The sequence below is a fragment of the Vicia villosa genome, linkage group LG4, assembly GCF_029867415.1.
Source record: "Vicia villosa cultivar HV-30 ecotype Madison, WI linkage group LG4, Vvil1.0, whole genome shotgun sequence".
NCBI classification, from domain to species: Eukaryota; Viridiplantae; Streptophyta; class Magnoliopsida; order Fabales; family Fabaceae; genus Vicia; species Vicia villosa.
Genome location: NC_081183.1, coordinates 7822486 through 7848913, shown reverse-complemented (window position 1 = coordinate 7848913; position 26428 = coordinate 7822486). Strand labels below are relative to the sequence as shown.

Here is a 26428-nt window from a genome sequence, read left to right as displayed (position 1 = left end):
TAAAATTATTAATAATTAATAAATTAGTATTAAACCCACCATTTCTATAATTAATTAAATAATTTTTAATTAATTAATAATAAATTTATATAAACCCATTACTTCAAGTAATCCCACATAACTTCAATTAATCCATTATCATTCTCATTTTTTCAATCTACTTAGTTTTCACAACCTCTTCCCAAATGGTATAAAAGCACCTCTTCATAACCTTTTTCCAAAATTATATAAATTCACCTCTCCAATTTAGAAAAATAACCGCTTATAGCTCTTTAATTTTTTTCTGGTAACTCTCGGTTATTGTTTTTTCATTGCAAATATTATAGACAGAATTAGCCATGAATCTAACTCTATTTGCAATTGTTCCTGAGCTTTTATGTTTTAATTTATGATTTTGAGTTAAAAAACCACCAGGGTTAATTTTGTTGAGGTCATGATTGTGTTTTTTGGTTGTAAAATTATATGTCCAATTTTTTTTACGCATACTTTTCATTAATGTTGAGCTAATAGCTTCTTCACCTTTGAAAATATCACTTCACCATCGCGGTGCGTTTGTTTGACGAGAGTTTGTGTAGGGATAATTTGTTTATTCCTTCAGATTAGATGCTCATATATGCAAAAAATAAGAGTGTAGTTGCAACAGAAACAAATTCAAAGGCAAATCAAAAGGTTAATTAGATCACACAACTTGTATTTATAAGTGCTGCAATGATAGATTGAATAGGCACTCTTCTAAGAAGTTGTATAATACATCAATCCAGGAAGTTGTTACACTTAAGGACTATCTACATATTCTTAATTCTAGCAACAACCTTAGTCATAAAAGCTCCTCAAAAAGTCTAAATTATTGCTTGTACCAATTCACTGATCTAACATCACGCGACAGTTTTTTTATGACAAGCATGAGCAGACAAATTAACAGTCAGTTTTGCTTCAAGGAGTCACTTTAATTAGTACTAGATTCAAAGAGAATAACAGAAGTTCCAAAATTAGAACAAGAACAAAAATTGTACCAAGTATTATGCTTAGGAGAAAATTATTTAAAAACCATTGTAGAACAGCACCTACCAGAAATCGTAAAACTAATGATGAGTTTGAGAAACAGATAGAATAGAATTCTCAGTATTACGACAGCCATCTGTATACAAGAAGTTTGTTTAATTTCCACTACGGGGATATTCTTGTAGCATCTGCTGATGATACTCTGAAATAAGAAATTATTAGCAAGCAGCACAGGAGAAGACAATAAATTGCAGCAACTTATTGAAATGTTTGATCATACCTATTGAAAGTAAGGAATATGAATCCTACTTAACTGTACAAGTGCTAAGTTATCTTTCAGATATGACAAACACATACATTGATAATTTTAGTATTATACGCTGAGCAATATATCTATCTATATTCATAAAATTTCAAAGCAAAACCAATCACTAGTAAACCTTAAATAATGACACTATTAAACCAAATCCAGGCATACCATTAGTTTCAGAAACAGGCCAGGGATTCATCCATACATCCAACTGTGATCATAATTGGCAAGAATGGTATAACAGTAATTGTATGACTTACTGAATATTAAAAGACTAATATAAATAATTTGAACGTAACCATGTGTGTTGGTGTCAGACACTAGACACACCTTTGATTAGAGGTTCCAGTGATCCGGATAACTTGATGGCTGTTTTAAAATTCAAAATAACAAAAGCATCTCCCCTAGTTTTACTGTTGTAGTAGACCTTTAGCAATCATTTCACGAAGAAGTTTCACCGCCTTATCATTCTTTCCATTTTCAAACAAAGCACGAACGAGAATTTCGTAAGTTACAACATCAGGTGTGCAATTGTTGTCTTCCATTAGCGACATTAAGGAAAATGCTTCATCAAACAAGCGCTCTTTACATAGTCCATTAACCATCACAGTATACATTTTAGCCTCTAAATGATAGCCCTTAATCAGAAGCTCGTGAAAAACCTTCTGTGCATCCTTAAGTCTTCCATTTTTGCATAGTCCATCAACAAGTATAGTGTATGTATACATGCTCGGAAGAATCCCTTGGTCTTTGATCTTCTTTAATAATGCAATTGCCTCGTCAACCTTATGGTCTTTGCACAAAGCATCCAGTAAAGAATTATAAGTGATCACATTAGCAGGTTGGCCTCTGTCATGCATCTCATCTATGAGATCCCAAACATCAGAGATTCTCCCTGATTTACAAAGTCCATCAATAAGGGAATTGTATGTTATAGTATCCGGAGCCATGTTTTTCAAATGCATTTCTTTGAAGAGATTCACAGCTTCATCCACCATTCTACTCTTACATAATCCATCTATCATGACAGTGTAACTTTGAGTATTAGGTTCCACTCCTCTTCGAACAAAAGAGTTGAATATGTGTCTAGCCGTGTTCACTTCTTTAACCAAGAAATATCCATCCATCAAAGAATTATAAGTAATAACATTAGGTTTTACGCCTTGTTTAATCATAACAGCCACCACACTTCTGTTTTTTTCCACCTCTCCTTCCTTACAAAAACCATCAATAAGTGTATTAAAAGTACAAACATTAGGGCTAATATTTTTCAAGGACATTTCATTTAACAAACCAACTGCTTCTTTCAATTGACCGACAATGCAAAGGGTATTCACTAAAGTATTATAAGTGATAACATTAGGAGAAATTCCTTTGACAATCATTTCAAAATATAAATCAAAAGCATCATTCACAAGTTTATCCTTTCCGAAACTATCAATGATTGTGTTGTACATTATCACATTATGTTTAACAGACGACCCTTCAATCTTCTTAAGAATCTGCAGAGCAGCTTTTGTTTCTCCTATTTGACATAACCCTTTAATCAACGTCCCGTAACTAACTTGATCAAGTCGAAACCCCTTCGCTATAATGTTGTCGTGAAAGTGAAGTGCTTCATTAATCTTGCCGCTGTTACAGAGACCTCTGATAAGTGTATTAATAGTTATTGTATCAGGGTGATAACCTAGCTTGAGGATGTTGGCGAATACAGAAAATGCAAAATTGAGTTGATGAAGGTGGCAGTAACAGTTAATCAAGATGCTCAAATTAACAATGTCGGTTGGAATTCGTCGAAGTTGCAATTGTTGAAAAAGGGAAATAGCAGTTGAGTAATGTTTGATTTTAACAAGGGAACCCAATATCTTGTTGAATTCAAAGATGGGTGGGTTAGGGTTCATATAGAGGATGCGATTGAATGAGGAAACAGCATCGTCAACAGAAACAAGATTGTGATTGTGAGAGAAGAATCGAACAAGAAACAAATTGGCAGAAGGAAGAGAGAGAGCGTACCTTGACCTCAACAATGACATTGCTTCTTCAACTTGGGAGAGAGGCAAAGAGGGGACTAAATTTCGTGCCTTAAAATGCGACACCAAGTTACTCCTATTTCTAGAGACAAAAATAGCCAAATTATGAAGTACTATGTGGATTGGCATAACTTAATTGACATAACTTATTTAGGTAGAATGCCTCGTTAGTTCAACTTAATTGACAGGTGTGTAAAATATTAGAGACAATGTATATCCACAACACACTTTTAAAGATTATGGAGGAGCAAAAATGGAACAATTTAAAATGTAGACAAAAGAGAAACTAAGGCTTCTTATCGTGATATATGTCTACTTAGTAAATGGTGAGTTGCTCATTAAGATTTGGGGCAGTCTGATATGAGACAACATCAATAATAAATAATGTGGTTTTATGTATTGTGCAGGTAACTAATTTGTTTGTGGTTTTGATAATGATATAAGGAATTGATCTTAGCAGTAGCCGGTAACACGTCGTGGACCGGGACAATCAACGGGGGAGGGGTGTATCTTCAGACACTCTTAAGCTCAAGTAAGAACGAGTGAAGAGGTAGAAACAGGATTTGAGAATAGAACTAGAAAAAGTTTCTAGTGTCTTCTGGTAGACCGTTTCACAAGGGTCTGAATACGCACAAGCTCATTGTTGGAGGTATTGTATACCACATCTAGGAGACGAATTTTGCAGGTGACAATTCTGCTTGTGCTCAGGCTGAGCATCTAGGTCTGCTCGCGAGTTATATCTCTGCTCGTGCATTCGCCTCAAACAATTCTCCGAGGATGTGCTCGTGAGAAAATACGAAAGTTTGTCGTTTGTGATCGACTATGGGTACCCGACATTTAGGAAGATGGAGAATTGATGGGACTTGAAGAGACAATGATTCGTCCCTTCAAGACTATTAAATGTGTCATAATTAGACCTAGGCGTATGAGTAATTGTCATAACGACCCCAAGCGGTGTCACGTTTTCCCGCGCAGGAATTTTGACCTATAAATAAGACAAGGGGGAAGGCAATTGCTTATTTTGCTTTCCCCTTCACTCCGTTTTGCCTTAGAGTGCTAAGTCTCTTCTTGCTTCCTGTTTATTGTTGTTGTCGTGAACTCACCTTTGATCCTTCATTTCTTCCCTAATCAAGTAAGTTCTCTTATGATTCTGAATTGTTTTTCTCTTTTTGCATTTATTTTTTTCTCCGGCTAGTATTGCATGGCGGAGTGACTGAGTAAAGTCATATAATGCCCCGAATACTTAAATAGTTATCAGCAATAGCTATGGGGGCTCGGAAAGGGCTATCTATGGACAGACTCATATAATACCCCAACTCATCCATATGATTGTGTGACTATATTAACAATTGAATTAGATAATCTAATATAATGTAAATATTTTACTATAGGGAAATGATTGTAATACACTCTTCTAAACAATCTTAATGATCGGTTTATAGACATGGTTCAGGCTCCATATCCAACTGGTGTGTGCAATTCTATTGCCATCTTTTGTTGTAGGGATGCAATTTTGGTTCTTGGGGGGTTGGTTTTGTGGCGATCATATATGTTATGATTTTGATTATGATCTCATTCCCTTTAATAACCTATTTTCCCTTTATTTTTACTTCATTTCATGTAGGTTATCATCATTATCATTGTATATATCAGAATTCTACTTGCTAATGTTATCATTTCTATCACTATGCTATCGCAATAGTTTATAGATCCTTTGTGACTCTTTAATTATTTTGTTGCTAAAACTGTTAATTACTGTTCTTATGTATTGCTTTTTGTAGGAGCGATTTCTACAATTATGCGAGAAACATGTAATGCTTGAAGTGCAATATTAAACAGCATAAAGAACAACCAAACAATGAGGATGAAGAGCATATTTGGAGGAGACGAAACTGATTAAAAAATACCACCAGGCTTAATTTTGTTGAGGTCATGATTGTGTTTTTTGATTGTAAAATTATTTGTTACAGATGCATCTTGTGTCCAATTTTCTTTCTCATACTTTTCTTTAATGCTAAGCTAATAGCTTCTTCACCTTTGAAAATATCACTTAACCGTTGCGGTGTGTGTTTGTTTGTGAGAGTTTGTGAAGGGATAATTTGTTTATTCATTCAGATTACACGCTCATATATATATATATATATGCTAAAAAAGTGTCATAAGATTGCATCCATATATGGTTAATTAGATCACACAACTTGTATTTATAATTGTTGCAATGATACATTGAATAAGCACTCTTCTAAAAAGTTGTATAATACATCAATCCAGGAAGTTGTTACACTTGAGGAGTATCTACATATTATGAATTCTAGCAACAACCTTTGTCATAAATGCTCCTCAAAAAGTCTAAATTGTTGCTTGTACCAATTCACTGATCAACATCAACCGCACAGCTTAATAAGATAACACAAAACTACAACCTGAAATGCCAATCATGCAACAGTTTTGAAGAAATCACATTTTTTTTATAACAAGCATGCACAGACAAATCATTAGCTTCTAGGAGTCACTTTAATAAGTACAAGACTCGTAAACAGAATAATAGAATAAGTTCCAAAATTAGAACAAGAACTAAAGTTGTACCAAGTATTTTTCTTAGGCGATAAATTATTTAGAAACCATTGTAGAACAGCACTACCAGAAGTCATAAAACTAATTTGAGTTTGAGATATAGATAGAATGGAATTCAGTATTACTGCATCCATACCATGTATACATGAAGCTTGTTTATTTCAAAGCAAATCTACCTATACTCATAAAATTTCAAAGCAAAACCTATCACTAGTAAACCTTAAATAATGATACTGTTAAACCAAATACAGGCATACCAATAGTTTCAGAAACAGGCCAAGGATTCATTCATACATCCAACAAGCAACTGTGATCATAATTGGCAAGAATGGTATAACACTAATTGTCTGACTTACTGAATATTAATAGACTAATATAAATAATTTGAATGTAACCACGTGTGTTGGTGTCAGACACTGGACACGCCTTTGATTAGAGGTTCCGGTGATCTGGAGAATTTGATGGCTGTTTTAAAATTCAAAATAACAAAAACATCTCCCCTAGTTTTAATGTTGTAGTAGACCTTTAGCAATCATTTCATGAAGAACTTTCACCGCTTTATCATTCTTTCCATTTTCAAACAAAGCACGAACAAGAATTTCGTAAGTTACAAAATTAGGTGTGCAATTGTTGTCTTCCATTAGCGACATTAAGGAAAATGCTTCATCAAACAAGCGCTCTTTACAGTGTCCATTAACCATCACATTGTACATTTTAGCATCTAAATGATAACCCTTAATCAGAAGCTCGTGAAAAACCTTCTCTGCATCCTTAAGTCTTCCATTTTTGCATAGTCCATCAACAAGTACAGTGTATGTATACTTGTCCGGATGAATCCCTTGGTCTTTGATCTTCGTTAATAATGCAATTGCCTCGTCAACCTTATGGTTTTTGCACAAAGCATCCAATAAAGAATTATAAGTGATCACATTAGCAGGTTGGCCTCTGTCATGCATCTCATCTATGAGATCCCAAACATCTGAGATTCTCCCCGATTTACAAATTCCATCAATAAGGGAACTGTATGTTATAGTATCAGGAGCCATGTTTTTCAAATGCATTTCTTTGAAGAGATTCACAGCTTCATCCACCATTCTACTCTTACATAATCCATTTATCATGACTGTGTAACTATGAGTATTAGGTTTCACTCCTCTTCGAACAAAAGAGTTGAATATGTGTTTAGCCTTGTTCACTTTTTTAACCAAGAAGTATCCATCCATCAAAGTAGTATAAGTAATAACATTAGGTTTCACGCCTTGTTTTATCATAACAGCCGACACACTTCTAGCTTTTTCCACCTCCCCTTCCTTACAAAAACCATCAATCAATGTATTGAAAGTACGAACATTGGGGCTGATATTTTTCAACGACATTTCATTTAACAAACCAACTGCTTCTTTCAATTGACCGACAATGCAAAGGCTATTCACTAAAGTACTATAAGTGATAATATCAGGAGAAATTCCTTTGACAATCATTTCAGAATATAAATCAAAAGCATCTTTGACAAGTTTATCCTTTCCCAAACTATCAATGATTGTGTTGTACATTACCACGTCAGGCTTAACTAAGGACCCTTCAATCTTTTTAAGAACCTGCAAAGCAACTTTTGTTTCTCCTATTTTACATAAACCACCGATCAACGTCCCATAGCTAAAATGATCAAGTTGAAACCCGTTCGCTCTAACGTCATCGTGAAAATGAAGTGCTTTGTTAATCTTGCCGCTGTTACAGAGACCTCTGATAAGTGTATTAATAGTTATTGTATCAGGGTGAAAACCTAGCTTGAGGATGTTGGCGAATACAGAAAATGCAAAATTGAGTTGATGAAGGTGGCAGAAACAGTTAATCAAGATGTTCAAATTAACAATGTCTGTTGGAATTCCTCTAAGTTGCATTTGTTGATAAAGGGAAATCGCAGTTTTGTAATGTTGGATCTTAACAAGGGAACCTAATATCTTGTTAAATTCAAATACGGGTGGGTTAGGGTTCATGTTAAGCATGCGATTGAATGAGGAAACAGCATCGTCAACAGAAACAAGATTGTGATTGTGAGAGAAGAATCGAACAAGAAACAAGTTGGCAGAAGGAAGAGAGAGAGCGTACCTTGATCTCAACAAAGACATTGCTTCTTCAAATTGGAAGAGAGATAATTATGGCGAAATTTTAATGGCACTGGTTTTTGTTTAAATACTGCATGCATGCATCTGTTTCTAATAGGTGGTTTAAGGTTTTTTCACATAATTGAAGAAATGTAATAATATTGTAATAAAATATTGAAGTTTTATTAAATTAATTTTATAAATGTATTGAAAGTAGTTTACATAGTGATAATTAAATAATATGATTGAAAATATAGCAATCGTTATTATATTAAAAATGAGACTGACAATAATTTTAAAATAAATTTTATTTGCTAAAACGACACTCATTGTGAAACATAGGAATTAAGTAAGAGATAAATGATTATTAATAACAATTTATGTGAAATCTCATGTTAATTCACCTCAATTGATAGGTGTGTAAAATATTAGACACAATGCATATTCACAACTAACTTATGGAGATTATGAAAGAGTAGAAATGCGACCATTTAAAACAACTCGAAAGACAAACTAAGACTTCTTATTGTGACATATGTCTATTTAGTGGATGACAAGTTGTTCATCAAGAATTATGATATATATATATATATATATATATATATATATATATTGTGCAGATAACTAATTTGACTGTGGTTTTCATAATGATATAAAGAATAAAGTAAAATTATCATCAACGTCATAAAAAAAAAGAAAAAAATTGAAGTAAATCAAATAATGAAATTAGAAGGTTGTGGTAAGAAAGAAGGTCAAATGCTAAAAACAAGAAACTAAAGTCTTTGAAACCATTATGATCCCAAATTTGAAGATGGGAGGAGTAGGATTCATATTGAGCATACGATTGAATAAGGAAACAAAATAATCAACAATGTTGTGAGCTTGCGGGTAGAATTAAATCACAATCAAAGAAGAAACAAGTTGAAAGAGGGAGAGAGTGTACTTTATCCTCAAAATTGACTTTATTGTGTTTTAATGTAACAATTTTGTCGTAAATCACTTATGGATTCATTCATGAATAAGTTTTGGGGAAGATCCTTTCTCCACTCCACTCAAAGTAATAGTATAATAATGTGTCAAATAATTAGTTTTAATATTTCTTAATCTATGATTGGATATGATTAAACGAGCGGAATAGAATGGAAAAGAGGAGCAAAATAAAAAAAATCATTATATTATTTGAGCATTTTATGATAGAATAGAATTCAAAAAATAGAATAGGTATTTCTAATTCGGAGAGTACAAACAATTAAAAGAAAGTGATAGAATAAGATGAAAAACATTCTATCTTAAAATTTTCTCAATATTAAATTTTCTCATCCAAACAAACTCACCAGTGTCAAAATACATCACTATATTGACTGAATTTCAAAATTTTAAATTATTTATTTTCTCATCAATGAGAAGTTAATTGTTAAATACATCAATTTAATCACTGAATCTGTAAAATCATCTATTCTCTAACTTCTTCGATCTTTAGATTGTATAGCAGGGAGTTGTAGTCATGGACAGTGAATCCTTCAATGATATTGGTTCGGGCTCAACTGGGGGAAGTTATGGATCACACCACTTGATAGTGAAGCAGGACAGGGAAGTGCCAGCTCAGAAAGGAAGCTCTAGATTTGTGTGTGAATATGCTTCAAAAGAAAATAACAACTTCAGTTGCCATGGCCAATATTTGACAACATCGGGTTTGTCACATTGGAAGCCATTGTACTCCAAAATCCGGCCCTATTGAATATTCCATTAAAGCTTAATAGAATTCACATGACCAAATTTTTATTTCCAAACCATGCTGCATCCCTTCTCCACAACTCTAGATGGAACAGATCACAGAGCAGATCTTAACAACTGAAAGAGGAACCAACCACCCAAGGTGTAAGCATCTGTCAGAAAGTGAAAAAAGCAATTAATACTGGAAAACATCACCTCATAGTACATTAAAATATATTTATTTTTCTCATCGGATACAATACATAAGTAAAATATAGCACTATAATTTTAGAAAAAAGTATGTGGCCACAGTCTAACACGACATCAAGGTATTCAATGTCTTCCTGACGACAATACACCGTAAGGTTTTCTACCTATGAAGTGATGAACCACAATGAAAATCAGGAGTTGCAACCGACAAAATATGGAAGAAAAAGACATACACTTGAGCTATCTTTTATATTGTCAACCGACAACAATATGGAAGAGAAAGAAATATATGATCAAGAGCATTAGGTTTCACACCTTGCCACAAGTAGAAGAAGACATGAAGTTGACAACTCATGTTACAGAGCATCTCACTTTTTCCAATTTTTGTAACATTATTTATAAAAGGAGAAATTAATAGAAGGACTTAACAAATATATATGTGATCAAGAGTATTAATATACTACCAGAATCTATAAAATAAGGAGTCTAGAACTAATTTCTTCCCATCATGTTTTTCTTCTCTAGTTTTCTCTCAATAAAAGCAGTCCTGGATCATTACTCTAGCTGTAGTAGAGATTAGAACAATATGTGACGGTGGTTAGCATAAGTAGACACCACAAAAAAATCACGACAATACCTTAGAATGGGGAATTAGTGAAAAAGATGACAGATTCAAGAGTGGTAAATCAGATCTTTCTAATTTAATACAACGCTTAAAAATTATAGCTAGATAATTAAGTACGAAAATAAGAACTTTCATCAGCTTCAACCAAAAATAAAGTAAGGCTGATTTAGTACATAAAATGGATTATCATTATACACTAAAAATGAGTTTAAATTTAAAAAAAAAAAAATATTGACAGAATTTGAATCGATTTATTTAAAACAGATCATTTACTTTTTGTAGCGTACTTTCAGAGAAAAAAAGTATAATTATTTTTGCAAAACTTAAGTGATTGCAAACACTTTTGTAACTCTCAATGAGGTATTATGTGACTAAGTCGTTTAAAAGGCTTGCACATTGCCACGTGATTTCAAGAAACTCAACAGGAAGTAAAATCTTATGGAGCAAGAAGCAAGTACTCAGATGATAGAGGAACAACTAACCTTGATGAAATGTTGAGATGGACAGGCATAAACTGCACTCCGGGACCTGCTATCTTAATCTGAACTGCTGCTTTCCTTCCCATTGGAGCTGCCAATGCTTTCATTTCTCAATGATCAACATGGCTACAATTTGCTTTGTCCGTGTCAATATTTCAAGTAGCAAATCTGTCATCAAATTTACAATGTGAAGTAGAATCTCCAAATTTGGAAGCATAAGTAAATGAGAAAAGCATTGTACAAAATTCTGTGCTCGTGTTATAAATTAATAGGCTCGAACAACTATAGTTCAAAGCTTTCAGTATTTGAAGAAATTGTATTATTGGTAGTTATGATTGTTCGTAAGGAGTCCAACTTCAAGTCGTAACCTAAAGTAGGAGTCTCTACTCATATTTAATAACTTATTGATAAAAACATTAGAACATATTTTAAAAATGTGCTTACGATTGACTAACCTCATTAATTTATATAAGTTAACATAACAGTTCAACTGTTATTCATAGACAGTTCCTGCGTACTTCTAGTTTAATTTTACTTCCATTACCAAGGACTCAGTCATGGTAGGTACTTAAATATTGCAGCCAGAGAAACTGAGAGCTGCAACTAAAATGCAAAGAAAAAGGGATGGAAGAGTAAAGAGAACAGGATTTTGATTATGACTGGCTGATACAATAGCACTACCACTGACCGTTTAATTCAGAAACAGGCCAAGGAATATAATACAAACAACCAATGAGAAACAATTATCTTAATGCCAATGCTCTTGGACATCTGTCGGAAAAAAATTAGATTAGACAACTTGATCAGTTAGACAAAAAGTTTGGTCTAGTTTTGAAATCCCACACATAAAGTATAAGAAATTGGCTTTTACTTAAAACATCATTTGGGGTTTTACAAAAGCTATATAGCTGTCTGACTGAATTCCTTGGCTGCTTTTGCAATCAAATAATACAATAGAAGAAAGCCGTTAAATAGAACTCGTGCAAATGAACTTCATAAGAAAAAAATTCATATTAATTACACATTTGCGTATCTACAGACAAACTTGCTTCAGACATCCCAACTACGGAAACAATTGTTTCATGTTATAAAGTAATCAGCACCTCAACACAAAGGGTGAGGCCAACAACTATGGAGAACTATGATGAACAGCTGATGAACAGCATTAGTTTTATATACAAGTGGTAGGAGGACAATCATATTGAGGCTACAAGTTAATAAATCTGGAAGTTTATTAAACTTTACAATTGGAGAGGACCAGACTCAAGAACATGTGAACAAAATTGTTGTGATCTCAAGACATCAGAATAGCAAAATCTGCAATAAAAAAGAAAAATCATGAAGATGGGATGATGCTCACCACTAGATAAAGCAAAAAAACTTTAAAAAACAGTCCATGGTAACTTTTTGCAGCTCTTAGTTAATTTGACCTGAGGATCTCAAGTAACACCCCGCACTAGACGGTAACATCAAAAGAGGCGAGTATCCAAACTGCGTGAAAACTGAAAAGAATATTATGACCAGGACCCCAACAATAATAACAAATGATCAAATTAAAGCATGAATGATCCTGCAAACGGAGAATGAATCGATGTCCATATTTGATTATATTCTAAGGGGTATGGATGAGGTATCAGCTTAACATCTGTTGAGAAATGTTATTATTATTATTATTATTCTATTATGGTGTTATTACTTATAGCTGCCTATGACAGTAACAGTCTAACTAACTGAATATTAGCAGACTTACAAAATCCCAACAGGAGCTGATATCAACAGACCGTAGTTGCAATACGTCAAGACTAGAAAAAACAGAAGAAAAATTTACCACTGCTATTCTTTCAATAACAATATGAACCTGACAATATCTAACAGTTATAAAAATTAAATTGAAAGTTAGCCTACTGTGTAGTCCATCTTCGTTTTTATGTGTGGCAGTAAAAGGAAATAAAGATATTATGGTACTAATGATAATTCAAATAACTTGATTTGTAACTAGATAGTATCTCACCTTGTTTTACTCTTATAATAGACCTCTAGCAACCATTTCGGTAAGAAGTTTCTCTGCCATATCTATCTTTCCTTTTTCGAATAGAGCACGAATAACTATTTCATAAGTTACGGCATCAGGAATGCAACCATTTTCTTCCATTTTTGAAAGCAAAGCCAATACTTCATCAAACATGCCCTCTTTACAAAGGCCGCTGAGCATAACAGTATATGTCAAGACATCTAGATGATAACCTTTAATTAGAAGTATCCTAAAAACCTCTAGTGCATTTTTAAGTCTTCCCCCTTTGCACAATCCGTCAATTAGCACTGTATATGTATACACATCAGCCTCGATACCCCGATCCTTAAATACCGTAAATAATTCAATTGCCTTGTCAAGATTATGATTTTTGCACAAAGCATCTATTAAAGAGGTGTATGTAATCACATTAGCTGGTTGACCTCTATCGCGCATCTCATCAATAAGATCCAAAACATCTGAGATTCTCCCAGATTTGCAAAATCCATAAATAAGAGAATTGTACGTCACCGTATTAGGAATCATATTTCGGGAATGCATTTCTGTAAACATCTTCGCAGCATCATCCACCATTTTATGCTTACATAATCCATCAATCATAATATTATAACTATGAAGATTAGGAGCCACTCGCCATCTCGTCATGGCGTCAAATACATCTTTGGCCTTGTTGACTTCATTGACTAGAAAATACCCATCCATTAAAGAGCTATACGTAACAACATTAGCTTTCACTCCATTCTTTACCATCACACCCAACACATTTCTAGCTTTTCTCATCTCTCTTTCCTTACACAAACCATCAATCAATATATTAAACGTATAAACATCTGGGTTAATATTTTTCAATATCATTTCATTGAACAAACCAATCGCATCTTTCAATCGACCCACAATACAAAAACCATATATCAAAGTACTATAAGTGACAACATTAGGAAAAACACCCTTTTCCACCATTTCAGAATACAAACCATATGCATCTAAAACAAGCATATTTTTACACAGACTATCAATAAGTGTCGTGTACATTACCACGCTCGGCCTAACCAATTGCTCTTCGAGCATTCTAAGCAACAACAACGCAGCTTTCGTCTCACCCGCTTTACACAACCCGTCAATCAAAGTCCCATAACTAAACTCATTCAACTGAAACCCCTTAGCTATAACATCATCACAAAAGCACAAAGCTTTCTTCACCTCCCCATTAAGACAAAGCCCTTTCATAAGAGTAGTCAATGTTACAGTATTAGGTTCATAACCTAGCTTGAGAATTTTCCCCAATACAGAAAACGCAAAATTGAGTTGACGGAGGTGGCAGAAACAGTTAATCAAGATGCTTAAAGTAACAATGTTGGGTTGAATTCCTCTGAGTTCCATTTGTTGTGAAAATGAAATAGCAGTATGGATATGGTTCATTTTAACGAGGGAAGATAGAATCTTACCGAATTCGAAAATGGGTGGTGTAGGGTTGGCGTAGAGGATGCGATTGAAGGAGGAAATGGCGTCGTCGACGTTGGAGATGAAGGAAGGTAAAGGCTGAGAGTATAATCGGAGAAGGAAAGTGGAGATTGGGAGAACATTGAGAGAGGGAACGGAGAGAGTGTGCCTTAACCTGGATACAGAAAATGACATTGTTGTGTTTGTGTTTTTGCCGCAATGAAAAAGGTTTAGCTTCAGTGTACCCAAAATCTTGTAGTGAATGAACGAGACTTTGGGGTTTTCCTCTGTGTGCGCAATTCAATTTTCTTATTAATAATCATGTTTATTTCAATATTCTTGTTTAGTTTTGAAAAAACAAAAATAGTTTAATAATTTAAAAAATGATTTATTTATTTTATTATGTTCCACAAATTACTTCTCTATAGTTTGAAATGTAATTTTTTTCCAAGACAAAATATTTATGCAACTAATAGTGGATACTGTAACACTCCAAATCTACCCGCAATAAAAAGGAATATCAGAGTACAAAATTTCAAGCAATTAGAACATAACGATTCGGAGCGTCACATTTTAAACAACAGAATCACATATGTATATCATGCTCGATTACTTAGATACATAACACACATGTAGGAGAACAATATCGAAATCATTAATCATTTTCAGCCAATCAAGTACTTGCATCGCAGCGGAAAATCATATGTCAACAACAATACAACTCATAATATCATGGCCAAACACGGCACAATACATCTATCAAGTCTTAGCATAACATAAGGACAAAGTTCAACAAGGATAAACACAAGAAGCCAAAACATAAACAAGTATTCCAACGTTCCCCGAGTGCTACGTATCAAAGCATTGACACACACCGACTCGAGCTATAGGTACACGACTACTCCGCGTCATTACCTGCACGTTACCAACGGAGGGCAACATTCAAACAGAAAGGGTGAGATATCAATCATTATAAAGAAGCGTATGATAATATTCAAAGCGGAGAAATAATCATACATCGGTCACCACTTCTCAACATATATCACTTACTACTATTCACATCATTCAACATCTTACCGACAACAATGATATCAATCTCAATTAAGGCATACATAGTCATTTGTCACATAGGCTCAACGAAACAACCATCAAATCGACACAAGATAACACTCATGTTATGCACACGCAAATATTCAAATACGACTCATCATACGACTTTAATTATGCAACTCGAACAATGCAAATGCATGTGGTACCATTGGAGTAAAACTCCTGTCTCAAACAATTGCCATTGGGCCATCTCAAACATTCGCCACAAGGGTCGTCTCAAACATTTGCCACTAGGGCCGTCTCAAACAATGCAATGAATGTGACTCAATGATGCACATTCGCAATCACACTTAACGACATAATCGACTAAAACAACATAATCTACGTATACGACATAATCAACTTAAACGACATAATCAATTCTGGATATCCAATGTCAACAAAATCCAATTCAAGGAGATTCCAAGAGTTTCCAAAGTTATACAAAGCATATTCTACGGCAAGACATCAATTAGGGCTTCACGTAGGTTCAAACGGCGCTTAAAAAGGAGTTACGGTTCAAAAGATACAGCATTTCAAAGTTTAGAAAAAGTTCTGCAAAACAGGGTTCGCGGCGCCAACAGGGCTCGCGGCGCGAACTGAGTGAATCAAAAGTTCCCAAGTTTCTGCCAAGCAGTTCGCGGCGCCAACAAGGGTTCGCGACGCAAACTGAGTGAACCAGAACTTCCAAAGTTTCTGCCAAGGGGTTCGCGGCGCGCACAAGGGTTCGCGGCGCGAACTGGCGATTTTCAGAAAACCCCAAACACAGAAAACAGCATACGAAACCCATCCCAAAACCCCTAAACTCAACCCAATCAAGTTGGAAAACATCAAACATCACGAACAACCACAGAATACATGGTATAAACACAAATACAACACATATTATGGGTCTTATAACATCATAACATCATCAAACATCAATTAAACACATTTCAAATCATCAAATCAAGCATTTGTTCATAGACCCTAACATCTCTACACACAACTTCCATGGATGCAACATACAATTAAATCCCACCCAAAACATCATCATACATCCCTTTAGCATGAAAGAATCCCACCCTTACCTTAGGTTTAGATTGAAGACAACTCTAGCTTCAATATTGAGATTCCCCTCTTCCTCTTCACTCTACTCTTCTCTTCTTTCACCAAAAACCCCAAAATGAACTTCTAATTTCTATTTCCTCTAAAACCCTTGTTTTAGTTAAACCCTTACTATCTTAAATTACTAATGGGCTCTAACTAACAACCCTCACTTACTAATACCAATTTAGGCCCAATAATCAACAACACTTACTATCTTATATTATTTACTAACAATTCTCAAATAAAACAACATAAAATCAATTAAACATATAATTAACACATAATTCACAATTAATTCACATAAATAAATAATTAAAGAAAAACGGTCGTTACAACTCTCCCCCATTTAGAATATTTTCTTCCTCGAAAATTACCTCAATCGAATAACTCAGGATACGACTCACGCATCTTGCTTTCCAATTCCCACGTCATACTTTCACCGGTAGCACCCAACCAAACGACCTTCACCAAAGCAATCTCTTTGCCTCTAAGCGTCTTCGTCTCGCGATCCTCAATCCTTATAGGCATAGTCTCCACCGTGAGATTATCCCGCACTTGCACATCGTCCATATGAATCACATGCGAAGGATCCGAAACATACTTTCGAAGTTGCGACACATGAAACACGTCATGCAAATTCGAAAGATTAGGCGGTAAGGCCACTCTATACGCCACATTACCAACTCTCTCGGAAATCTGATATGGTCCGCTAAAACGAGGAGTTAGCTTCTTCGACTTCAAGGCTCTTCCCACACCAGTCGTTGGCGTAACTCTTAAAAATACATGATCACCAGCTTGGAATTTCAAATCCTTCCTCCTCTTATCATGGTAACTCTTCTGCCTACTCTGAGAAGCCTTCATCTTATCACGGATCAACTTAACCTTCTCGGTAGTTTCTCGAACAATCTCCGGTCCAAGTACTACACTCTCACCCGATTCATGCCAACACAACATAGTCCTACATCTCCGACCATACAACGCCTCAAAAGGTGCCATCCCAATACTCGAATGGTAACTATTGTTGTATGTGAACTCGATCAATGGAAGATAAGTATCCCACGTACCTCCCTGCTCAAGAACACAAGATCTCAACAAATCCTCCAAAGATTGAATCGTTCTCTCCGTTTGACCATCGGTCTGTGGATGATACGCCGAACTCAACCTCAACTTAGAACCCAACGCCTCTTGCAAACTCTTCCAAAAATCTGAAGTGAACCTCGGATCTCTATCCGAAACAATACACAAAGGAACTCCATGCAACTTCACAATCACACGGACATAAATTTTCGCCAACTTCGAAACCGGATAAGTGATGTTAATAGGTATGAAATGAGCCGACTTCGTAAGCCTATCAACAATCACCCAAATCGAATCATGTCCTCTCACGGTATTCGGCAAACTTGTCACAAAATCCATGGAAATACTATCCCATTTCCATTCAGGAACTTCTAACGGTTGCATTAAACCAGCAGGCTTCTGATGTTCAACCTTCGACTTCTGACAAGTCAAACATGCATACACAAACTGAGCTATGTCACGCTTCATTCCAGGCCACCAAAACAAATTCTTCAAATCTTGGTACATCTTCGTAGCTCCGGGATGAATACTCAGATTACTCCTATGACCTTCCTCAAGAATAGATCTTTTCAAATCCACATCATCAAGAATACAAATCCGATCACGGAACCTCAACATACCGTGCACATCTAACTTGAAATCACCATTCTCATCTTGATCGACTCCAATCATCGAATCAACCAATTTCACATCCAACTTCTGGGCTTCTCTGACACTATCCAGAAAATCATTGTTAATCTTCAACATACCCAATCGAACACTCTTAGGGGTCACTTCACATACCAAACTCATATTTCGAAATTGCTCAAGTAATTCTAACTCCTTAACCATCATTACCGACATATGCAAAGTCTTGCGACTCAAAGCATCCGCAACAACATTAGCCTTTCCTGGATGATAATTCAAACTGAAATCATAATCTTTCAACAGTTCTAACCACCTTCGTTGTCTCATATTCAATTCCTTCTGATCAAACAAATACTTTAAGCTCTTATGGTCGCTAAAGACTTCAAATCTAGAACCATAAAGATAATGCCTCCAAATCTTCAACACTAACACTACAGCAGCAAGTTCTAAATCATGTGTAGGGTAGTTCTTCTCATGAACTCTCAACTGTCTCGATGCATAAGCAACAACTTTACCATTTTGCATGAGCACACCTCCTAAACCCATCTTAGAAGCATCACAATAGACCACGAACGATTCTTCCGGATTAGGCAATATCAAAATCTGTGTCGACGTCAACCTTTTTTTCAACTCAACAAAGCTCTCTTCACACGAAACATCCCACACGAAAGCCTTACCCTTACAAGTCAACTTAGTCAACGGAAGGGCTAACTTAGAGAAACCTTCAATGAACCTTCTATAATAACCGGCTAATCCCAAAAAGCTCCGAACCTCGATAGCCGACTTAGGAGTTTCCCATCTTAACACGGCATCAACTTTAGACGGATCCACGGCAATACCATCACTCGAGATGACATGCCCCAGAAAACTAACCTCTTTCAACCAAAACTCACACTTGGACAACTTAGCATACAATTTCTTCTCTTTCAAGACTTGCAATTCCAACTTCAAATGCTCAGCATGATCTGATTCTGATTAAGAGTAAATCAAAATGTCGTCAATGAACACCACCACGAAACAATCCAGATACTCATGGAAAATGCGGTTCATGTACTCCATAAATACTCCAGGTGCATTAGTAACACCAAAGGGCATCACGGAATACTCATAATGTCCATAACGTGTTCTGAAAGCCGTCTTCTGCATGTGTTGCACCCCAAAATTTGCCCTCTTTCTCTGTGTTATAAGTTATAAAAGACGTTTATTTCGTCGTTCGAAAATTGAAGGAAAATATTTTAAAGAGTCTCCTTTAGAATTACAAGCTAAGGACTATGTTTCAAGGTATCCTTTGGGGTTATGAATCAAGTTGTTTATTCTTATGCTTACGCACATCTATGGGGATATCATGTATGCTCGTTGCTTGAGTTTGAAGACATAGATTACAATTGGTGCAAGATAAGATGATTCGGATGTGAAAATTCAAAGAATTCCGGATTCAAATTTATGTTCGAGATTAATTGATTGGATTCAAGTTCTTAAGCTCATGATTTGTCTAAGAGTTTGTTTAAACTTGTTAAAAATGAAAGGTTCTTTCACATGTTTTGATATGCAAGTCTCAAGGTTCAAATTCATTACAAATATCCATTACACCATATTACATATTACATATCCATTACCAAAAAAAAACATACAAAAAGATTACATCCATTCAAAGTATCCATTACCATTACAATTTACAAAAAGGTCAACTTTGTCTTCAAATTACATTTACAAGGCCCACACCATTTGAATCGCCCTGCATCGATATCCAAACTCAACATGATAACCTGCAATAATTAACATAAAACCAGAATTCTGCAGAAGAAAAAAGGGGATCCTCATAACAACTGATTCAATCTCCACCTCTTCAGGGATATTCTTCATCTATCTCACAAAATCATGATCTCCTAAACCTGTAACAGAAATTGAAGAGAACAAAGAACAACTTCATAACAGAAAAAAAAGGCTCTCGCTCTCGGTTCTTCGTCAACCACCAAAATCTCCATCTTCTTTATACAATCTCGAACTCTCTCTCTTTCTCCATGGATTCTGCAGAGAGCATAACGAAAATTCTCCATTGTTTGAGAGAGAAATCGCAAAAAGAAACTCAGAACTGAAAAAAGATAGAAAGATAACAAACCTTTAACTGAACTGTAACAAACTTTGGAGCCTCCATCTTCATCCTTCAATTCACAGAAAATTCACAAAAAGCTTCACAACAATCTTCAAATTCTCTCCATTCTTCGACCTTCAATTGACCTCACTGTAACACCCTGGATTTCCGCTTACCCCGCAGGGATTCCGGCCTACCAAGCATGTCACCAGCTTAATCAATAATCCCCCCTAGGTCCGCTTATCGGCTGCCCAGGAAATATTGTTTTTGCCTCCCGCAGGAATCGAACCATGTACCTAGGGTTTAAGTACATATTCATAGCAATTCCTGCTACCAATTGAGCTAGTAGCTCAAGTGGTAGCAGGAATTGCTATGAATACGTACTTAACCCCTAGGTACGTGGTTCGATTCCTGCGGGAGGCAAAAACAATATTTCCTGGGCAGCCGATAAGCGGACCTAGGGGGGATTATTGATTAAGCTGGTGACATGCTTGGTAGGCCGGAAGCCCTGCGGGGTAAGCGGAAATCCAGGGTGTTACATTAAAAAGGCGCCTTTTAATGTAACACCCTGGATTTCCGCTTACCCCGCAGGGATTCCGGCCTACCAAGCATGTCACCAGCTTAATCAATAATCCCCCCTAAACAATATTTCCTGGGCAGCCGATAAGCGGACCTAGGGGGGATTATTGATTAAGCTGGTGACTTGCTTGGTAGGCCGGAATCCCTGCGGGGTAAGCGGAAATCCAGGGTGTTACACTCACCATCATCGATTCTTCACTTTCACGACAATCCTTGCATCTTCATCTTCTTCAATCACCTTGTTGCAACAATCGCTTCTTCAGCTCCATCATCACGCTACCGCGGCTTTATCATCATCAACACCGAACATACATCTTCATCACCTTCAACATCGCAACAATCCTCATCCCTGAAACTCCGCAGACAACACATCAACATCGCCGGCAACTTTCATTCTTCGCCAATCATCGTCAATACCAATTCTTCGCATCGCAACTCTCGTCTTCATTTTCACTTCATATCCTCGTTAATTGTCAAACAATGATCTCCATCGCTGTAAACAACAACAACAACAGCAGCATCACATCAAAATTCAGAGATTAGAAGGAAAAATGGAGTAAGAGATTCACCGGATTTTAGAACTTGACGCTTGATTGTTACCTGGAATTCGTTGAAGATCCTTTGCGTATCTTGTTCGACGGTCGTCACTGAAGGCACGTCGGAGGAACTCCGACCGATGAGATCGAGAGAGTGAGAACAAGGAGCGGTAACGGCGCCACACCGGAGAGATGATTCAGAGGACGATGGATTCCCCGCCGCCGTTCGTGTTCGTGAGAGGGAGAAGAAGGCATTCCAATCACTTTCAGTGTAACCTAATCCCTTTCTATTTCATTTTTAACTAATTGATAATTAGCAGAGATTAATTGAGAATTAGTGTAAACCTGATGTTTGAATTCATAATAAAATCTGATTAATGTGAATAATAGGAGTTAGTTGTTAATCTGAGTATTGGAATTTGAACAGAACAAAAGAAAAACCATTGGATTCAGGCAACCTTGGGCCCATACGAAATTGATGTTCATAGCACCTCCACCGAGCCCAATCACACCTCTCCTTTGTTTGATTCACAGAAAAACAACTCTGGGCCAGCAACATGGGCCCTGTGCCCCAAACATTCCCTGCACCATATTTTCCAGCAATACACCCTCCTGTGTCCATGTTTTGTTTTTAGATTTAATTTGCTTTTTAGTACTTTCTTTCTAGATTTCTTTTAGAGACATAAAATCACATGAAAAGTATATTTTCGTTAGATTTTAGAATTTAATCATTTCGATTTTGATAGCTTTTTGTCGATAAAATTTCCATAAAAAAAATATTTTGTTAGTTTCTTAACATGATAAGAGATAATAAAAAATATGTAATATTTCTTTGTTAGATTTTAAATGCTTTTGTTACATAGTTTTGTTCTATTACTTTTAGTTGAAAATGTCATAAAAAAACAATTTAATCTTGCTAGCTTTTCTTTTAGAATTCATTTAGAATTTAATTTCTCTTATTTTCTATGGTCGGTGCGTGCCTCCTTGTTATTGCTGATTTGGTTGTTGAGATGTGCGAGGTACTTCGAGAGAGCCTTTGATTGCTATTCGATTTGCTTCGTGTTCCACTTTATTTGTGGGACACGAATTCGCTTCCGGTGCGATTGATTTGCGTCGTGTTCCACTTTATTTGTGGGACACGAACCTACTTCCGATGCCAGTCACTTGATCTCTCGTTCATTGAGATGTATATTCCTGTATTGTCTGGCTTGTGTTCTCTTGCAGGTTGCTCGTGTGGTTATGCTCGACGCGTGCTACATGTCGCTTGTAACTTTGCTTGATGATGGCTTTCACGACGACGCTTTCTGACTCGCTGTGCTTGATAGTGGCTTACGCGAAGTACTTCGGACTTCTCTGCTTACGCGTGCTAGCTCATTGCGGATTTGCTATCCGTTTGGTAACGTTCCCTATTCCCTTTTACGTCTTTCTGTACTTTACCGCTTTCTGCATCATCCTATAACATGAGAAGTAGGACCTAGACATGCATCTGGCCAAGCCCTCGAAAGAGGCTCTGTTTTTGTTGGTGTGTTTATATTTGTGCTTTGCGGCAGGGAGTCACGGTGTAATAAGTCCTATATGGCACTCCGTTAAGTCCTTATGGAAGGCATGCGGAAAGGGTTAGCAATCAACCCCCGCCTAGTCTCATCGAGTCTGTTCAGTATGCGCACGCTACGCGTTGCTTGCTTCTGAACCTGCACAAGATCTTGTTATCGAGTATGTCAGGAAAAGGGTTCATGTAGCCGGACCCCCGCCTTTCCTATAGCTCGCGTCGCTCGACGTTGATGCTCGGTGTACGCACGCACCGTTTTCCTTTACGATCCGTGACGGCTTGGTTGCAGAGAGGGGTCCACCCTCTTGTCTATGGCCCGATCATTTTCACGAGGTCTAATGCTTGGTTGACTTGGGTTGAGTTGCTCCCCTTGGCTATGGCGGGACCGCTTTTCTACCACTCGGCCAGTACCGTTGTTTTGTTTGCTTTACGAGTGGACGCTCGTTTGTGTGATATTATTGTGTGCTTCCCCTTTTTCTCGTAGGTTGTTAGCTTAGCTTAGACTTGTACCCTTTGTATGATAACATTAGGTAGCAAGCTTTCCCCCTTAGCTTAGGTCTTCCTCATGCATCTTTTAAAACACAAACCACACTCTTTCATTTTCTTTTCTTAAGAGCTTGTTATTTCTGCTCCATTCCCAGCATAAGTCTCCAAAGGTCGAGCAGCGGAGTGTGAATGTAACCTGTTCACCTAAAAAATACAAAACAAACAGAAACTAGTTAGCCGAGCTACGGTACCTCTGATTCCGCAAAACGGATACGTAGGCAGCGGGGTAGGGCCCGTGCGAGTTTAATCCTTTCTTTTCCCTACGTTTTGCATTCATTTTAGTCCAGATTAGCGTAGATTTGTTACACACCCATAGATTTAGACACAGGCGTGGATACCATCGAGTACGATGGGCGCGAGGGGTGATAATACCTTTCCCTCGCGTAACCGACTCCCTTACCCTTTTTCTCTGGTCGTGAGACCGTTGTTTTGTTTTGTGGTTTGCTGGCATTCCCTTCCTTTTCAGGATAAATATGTTAGTGGCGACTCTGTTAATTTTCGCGGTAGCGACAGTATGTCCTCATCTTTCACTTTAATCTGATGGTAACCCGACCTCAGATCAATCTTGCTAAACACACGAGCACCAACCAATTGGTCCATCAAGTCATCAATTCTTGGAAGTGGATACTTGTTCTTGATTGTCACCTTATTCAACTGACGATAATCAATACAAAGTCTTATACTTCCATCTTTCTTCTTAACCAACAACACTGGAGCTCCCCACGGCGACACACTAGGTCTCACAAACCTCTTCTCAAGCAATTCTTCCAACTGCTTCTTCAATCCAGACAATTCTAAAGCAGACATCTTGTACGGTGCCATAGACACAGGTCTAGTACCAGGTACAAGATCAATGGAGAACTCAACTTCTCTCTCAGGCGGTACATCAGGAATTTCACCAGGGAAAACTTCAGGAAATTCACATACTACCTTCAACCTTTCTATTACAGCCTGATTCTCAACAGACATCGAAGCAACCAACGCGAACACTTGAACATCTTCTTTCATCAACAAACGAAACTGTCTGGCCGATAACAACTCTAAGCCTTCCTCTTCAGGAGAAGAAAACCTCACATACTTATCAAAACAATTAATGTGAACATGGTTATGCCCTAACTAGTTCATCCCCAAAATCACATCCAAACCTCTCAACGGAAAGCAAACAAAATCAACAAGAAAGTCTCTGTCGAAAATTGACATGGGACACTTAAGACACACAAGAGAAGTAGTCACCGATTCCTTAGCCGGAGTATCGACAACCATTTCTCCATTCATAGCAGATAACACCAGACCCAATCTATCAACACAATCAGCAGATATAAAGCAATGCGCAGCACCGATATCAATAATGGTAATCAAAGGAATGCTATTAATGAAACATGTACCTCTGATGAGTGAATCCTCACTAGTGGTCTGAGTTCCCGACAAGGCGAACACCTTCCCACTAGATTGTTCCTTCTTGGGCTTCTGACACTTGCTTCCAATATGGCCTTCTTCACCATAGTCAAAACACACCATATCCTTATGCGTACAATCGAACGATGCATGACCAAACTTCCCACAACGGTAGCATCTTCTAGCATCAACATTACACGACGTGCTCTTGTGACCAACCTTGCCACACTTGAAGCACACAATACCAGCAGGAGCATCTCCTCCACTAGTTCTCTTACCCTCAACCGCTTTCTGCTTGCCCTTTCCACTCGAAGCTTCATAAGGCTTACCACGAACTTGATAACCCTTTCCCATCTTCTCACTTATCACACGATAATGAGCATTGTTATCCTCTTCATAGATCCGACAACAATCAACCAAATCAGCAAAGATACGAATCTTCTGGTAACTAATTGCTTTCTTAATCTCCGGACGCAACCCATTCTAAAACTTAATGCACTTGGAAAACTCACCATTCGGCCCATCATAGTGTTGGAAAAACTTTGCCAACTCACCAAACTTAGCAGCATACTCCACAACAGATTTTTTTTCCCTTGACTTAGCTCAAGGAATTCAATTTCCTTCTTGCCACGGACATCTTCAGGAAAGTACTTCCTTAAGAACTCCATGCGAAACACAATCCAAGAGATCTCTTCACCACTCGCTTCCAATCTCCTACTGGTCTCTAGCCACCAATCATCCTCCTCAACTGCTAGCATATGAGTCCCATATTGAACCTTCTGTTCAGGAGTGCAATCCATGACACGGAAAAGTCCTCTCAATCTCCTTAAGCCATGTCAATGCGCCATCAGGATCATAAGTTCCCTTAAACACAGGAGGGTTCTCTCTTTGGAAGGTAGCCAAACTCCGAGAAGCAGCACTCTCTCCACCATTCGGTTGGTTCTCCAAAGCTTGAGCCATTGCTTCCAAAGCAGCAGCTATTGCAGCATCATTCCTCCCAGCCATCACAAGTCTTCACCACAACACAAAAGCAATCAGCACAAACAACAATATAAGCTTGTTAGACTACACTACGACACGACACAAGGCCGGACAAGATCGACCTGCTCTGATACCACTAATGTAACACCCCAAATCTACCCCGCAATAAAGAGGAATATCAGAGTACAAAATTTCAAGCAATTAGAACATAACGATTCGGAGCGTCACATTTTAAACAACAAAATCACATATGTATATCATACTCGATTACTTAGATACATAACACACATGTAGGAGAACAATATCGAAATCATTAATCATTTTCAGCCAATCAAGTACTTGCATCGC

The 26428-nt window shown here is 36.9% G+C and overlaps 2 protein-coding genes and 1 long non-coding RNA gene across 4 annotated transcripts; all 3 read right to left on the bottom strand.

Moving 5' to 3' along the window:
- Positions 1 to 84: 84 nt before the first annotated feature.
- LOC131594418 (pentatricopeptide repeat-containing protein At1g62930, chloroplastic-like) lies at positions 85 to 3486 on the bottom strand. 2 transcript variants are annotated; one of them, XR_009281373.1, is made up of 2 exons: positions 1643 to 3486; positions 85 to 1204 (listed from the first exon to the last, which is right to left on the bottom strand). XR_009281373.1 is itself a non-coding variant. In XM_058866540.1 (1 exon), exon 1 carries the CDS (start codon positions 3469 to 3471, stop codon positions 1723 to 1725), a length of 1749 nt encoding a protein of 582 aa, XP_058722523.1. In that variant the 5' UTR covers positions 3472 to 3486; the 3' UTR covers positions 1460 to 1722. The 2 variants fall into 2 exon arrangements, 1 of the variants encoding a protein (XP_058722523.1); XM_058866540.1 differs by lacking the exon at positions 85 to 1204 and having other exon boundaries at positions 1460 to 3486.
- Positions 3487 to 6176: 2690 nt separating this feature from the next.
- Positions 6177 to 14800, bottom strand: LOC131596746 (protein Rf1, mitochondrial-like). Its single transcript, XM_058869488.1, has 3 exons — positions 13078 to 14800; positions 12799 to 12906; positions 6177 to 8057 (listed from the first exon to the last, which is right to left on the bottom strand). The coding sequence occupies exons 1-3, from the start codon at positions 14713 to 14715 to the stop codon at positions 6423 to 6425; spliced, it is 3381 nt and encodes a 1126-aa protein (XP_058725471.1). The 5' UTR covers positions 14716 to 14800; the 3' UTR covers positions 6177 to 6422.
- Positions 9418 to 11494, bottom strand: LOC131594417 (uncharacterized). Its single transcript, XR_009281372.1, has 2 exons — positions 11052 to 11494; positions 9418 to 9907 (listed from the first exon to the last, which is right to left on the bottom strand). It is a non-coding gene; the product is annotated as an uncharacterized LOC131594417 (long non-coding RNA).
- Positions 14801 to 26428: the final 11628 nt, after the last annotated feature.

What these genes read in the sequence shown, in the direction of transcription:
- LOC131596746 (XM_058869488.1), bottom strand. Translation starts at nt 14,715, where the DNA reads ATGTCATTTTCTGTATCCAGGTTAAGGCACACTCTCTCCGTTCCCTCT. An exon ending in AAATGGTTGCTAGAGGTCTA is followed by an intron (nt 12,907 to 13,077) that starts TTATAAGAGTAA and finishes AGATATTGTCAG; the next exon opens with GTTCATATTGTTATTGAAAG. An exon ending in TCAGCTCCTGTTGGGATTTT is followed by an intron (nt 8,058 to 12,798) that starts GTAAGTCTGCTA and finishes TCTCTCTTCCAA; the next exon opens with TTTGAAGAAGCAATGTCTTT.
- LOC131594418 (XM_058866540.1), bottom strand. Translation starts at nt 3,471, where the DNA reads ATGCCAATCCACATAGTACTTCATAATTTGGCTATTTTTGTCTCTAGA.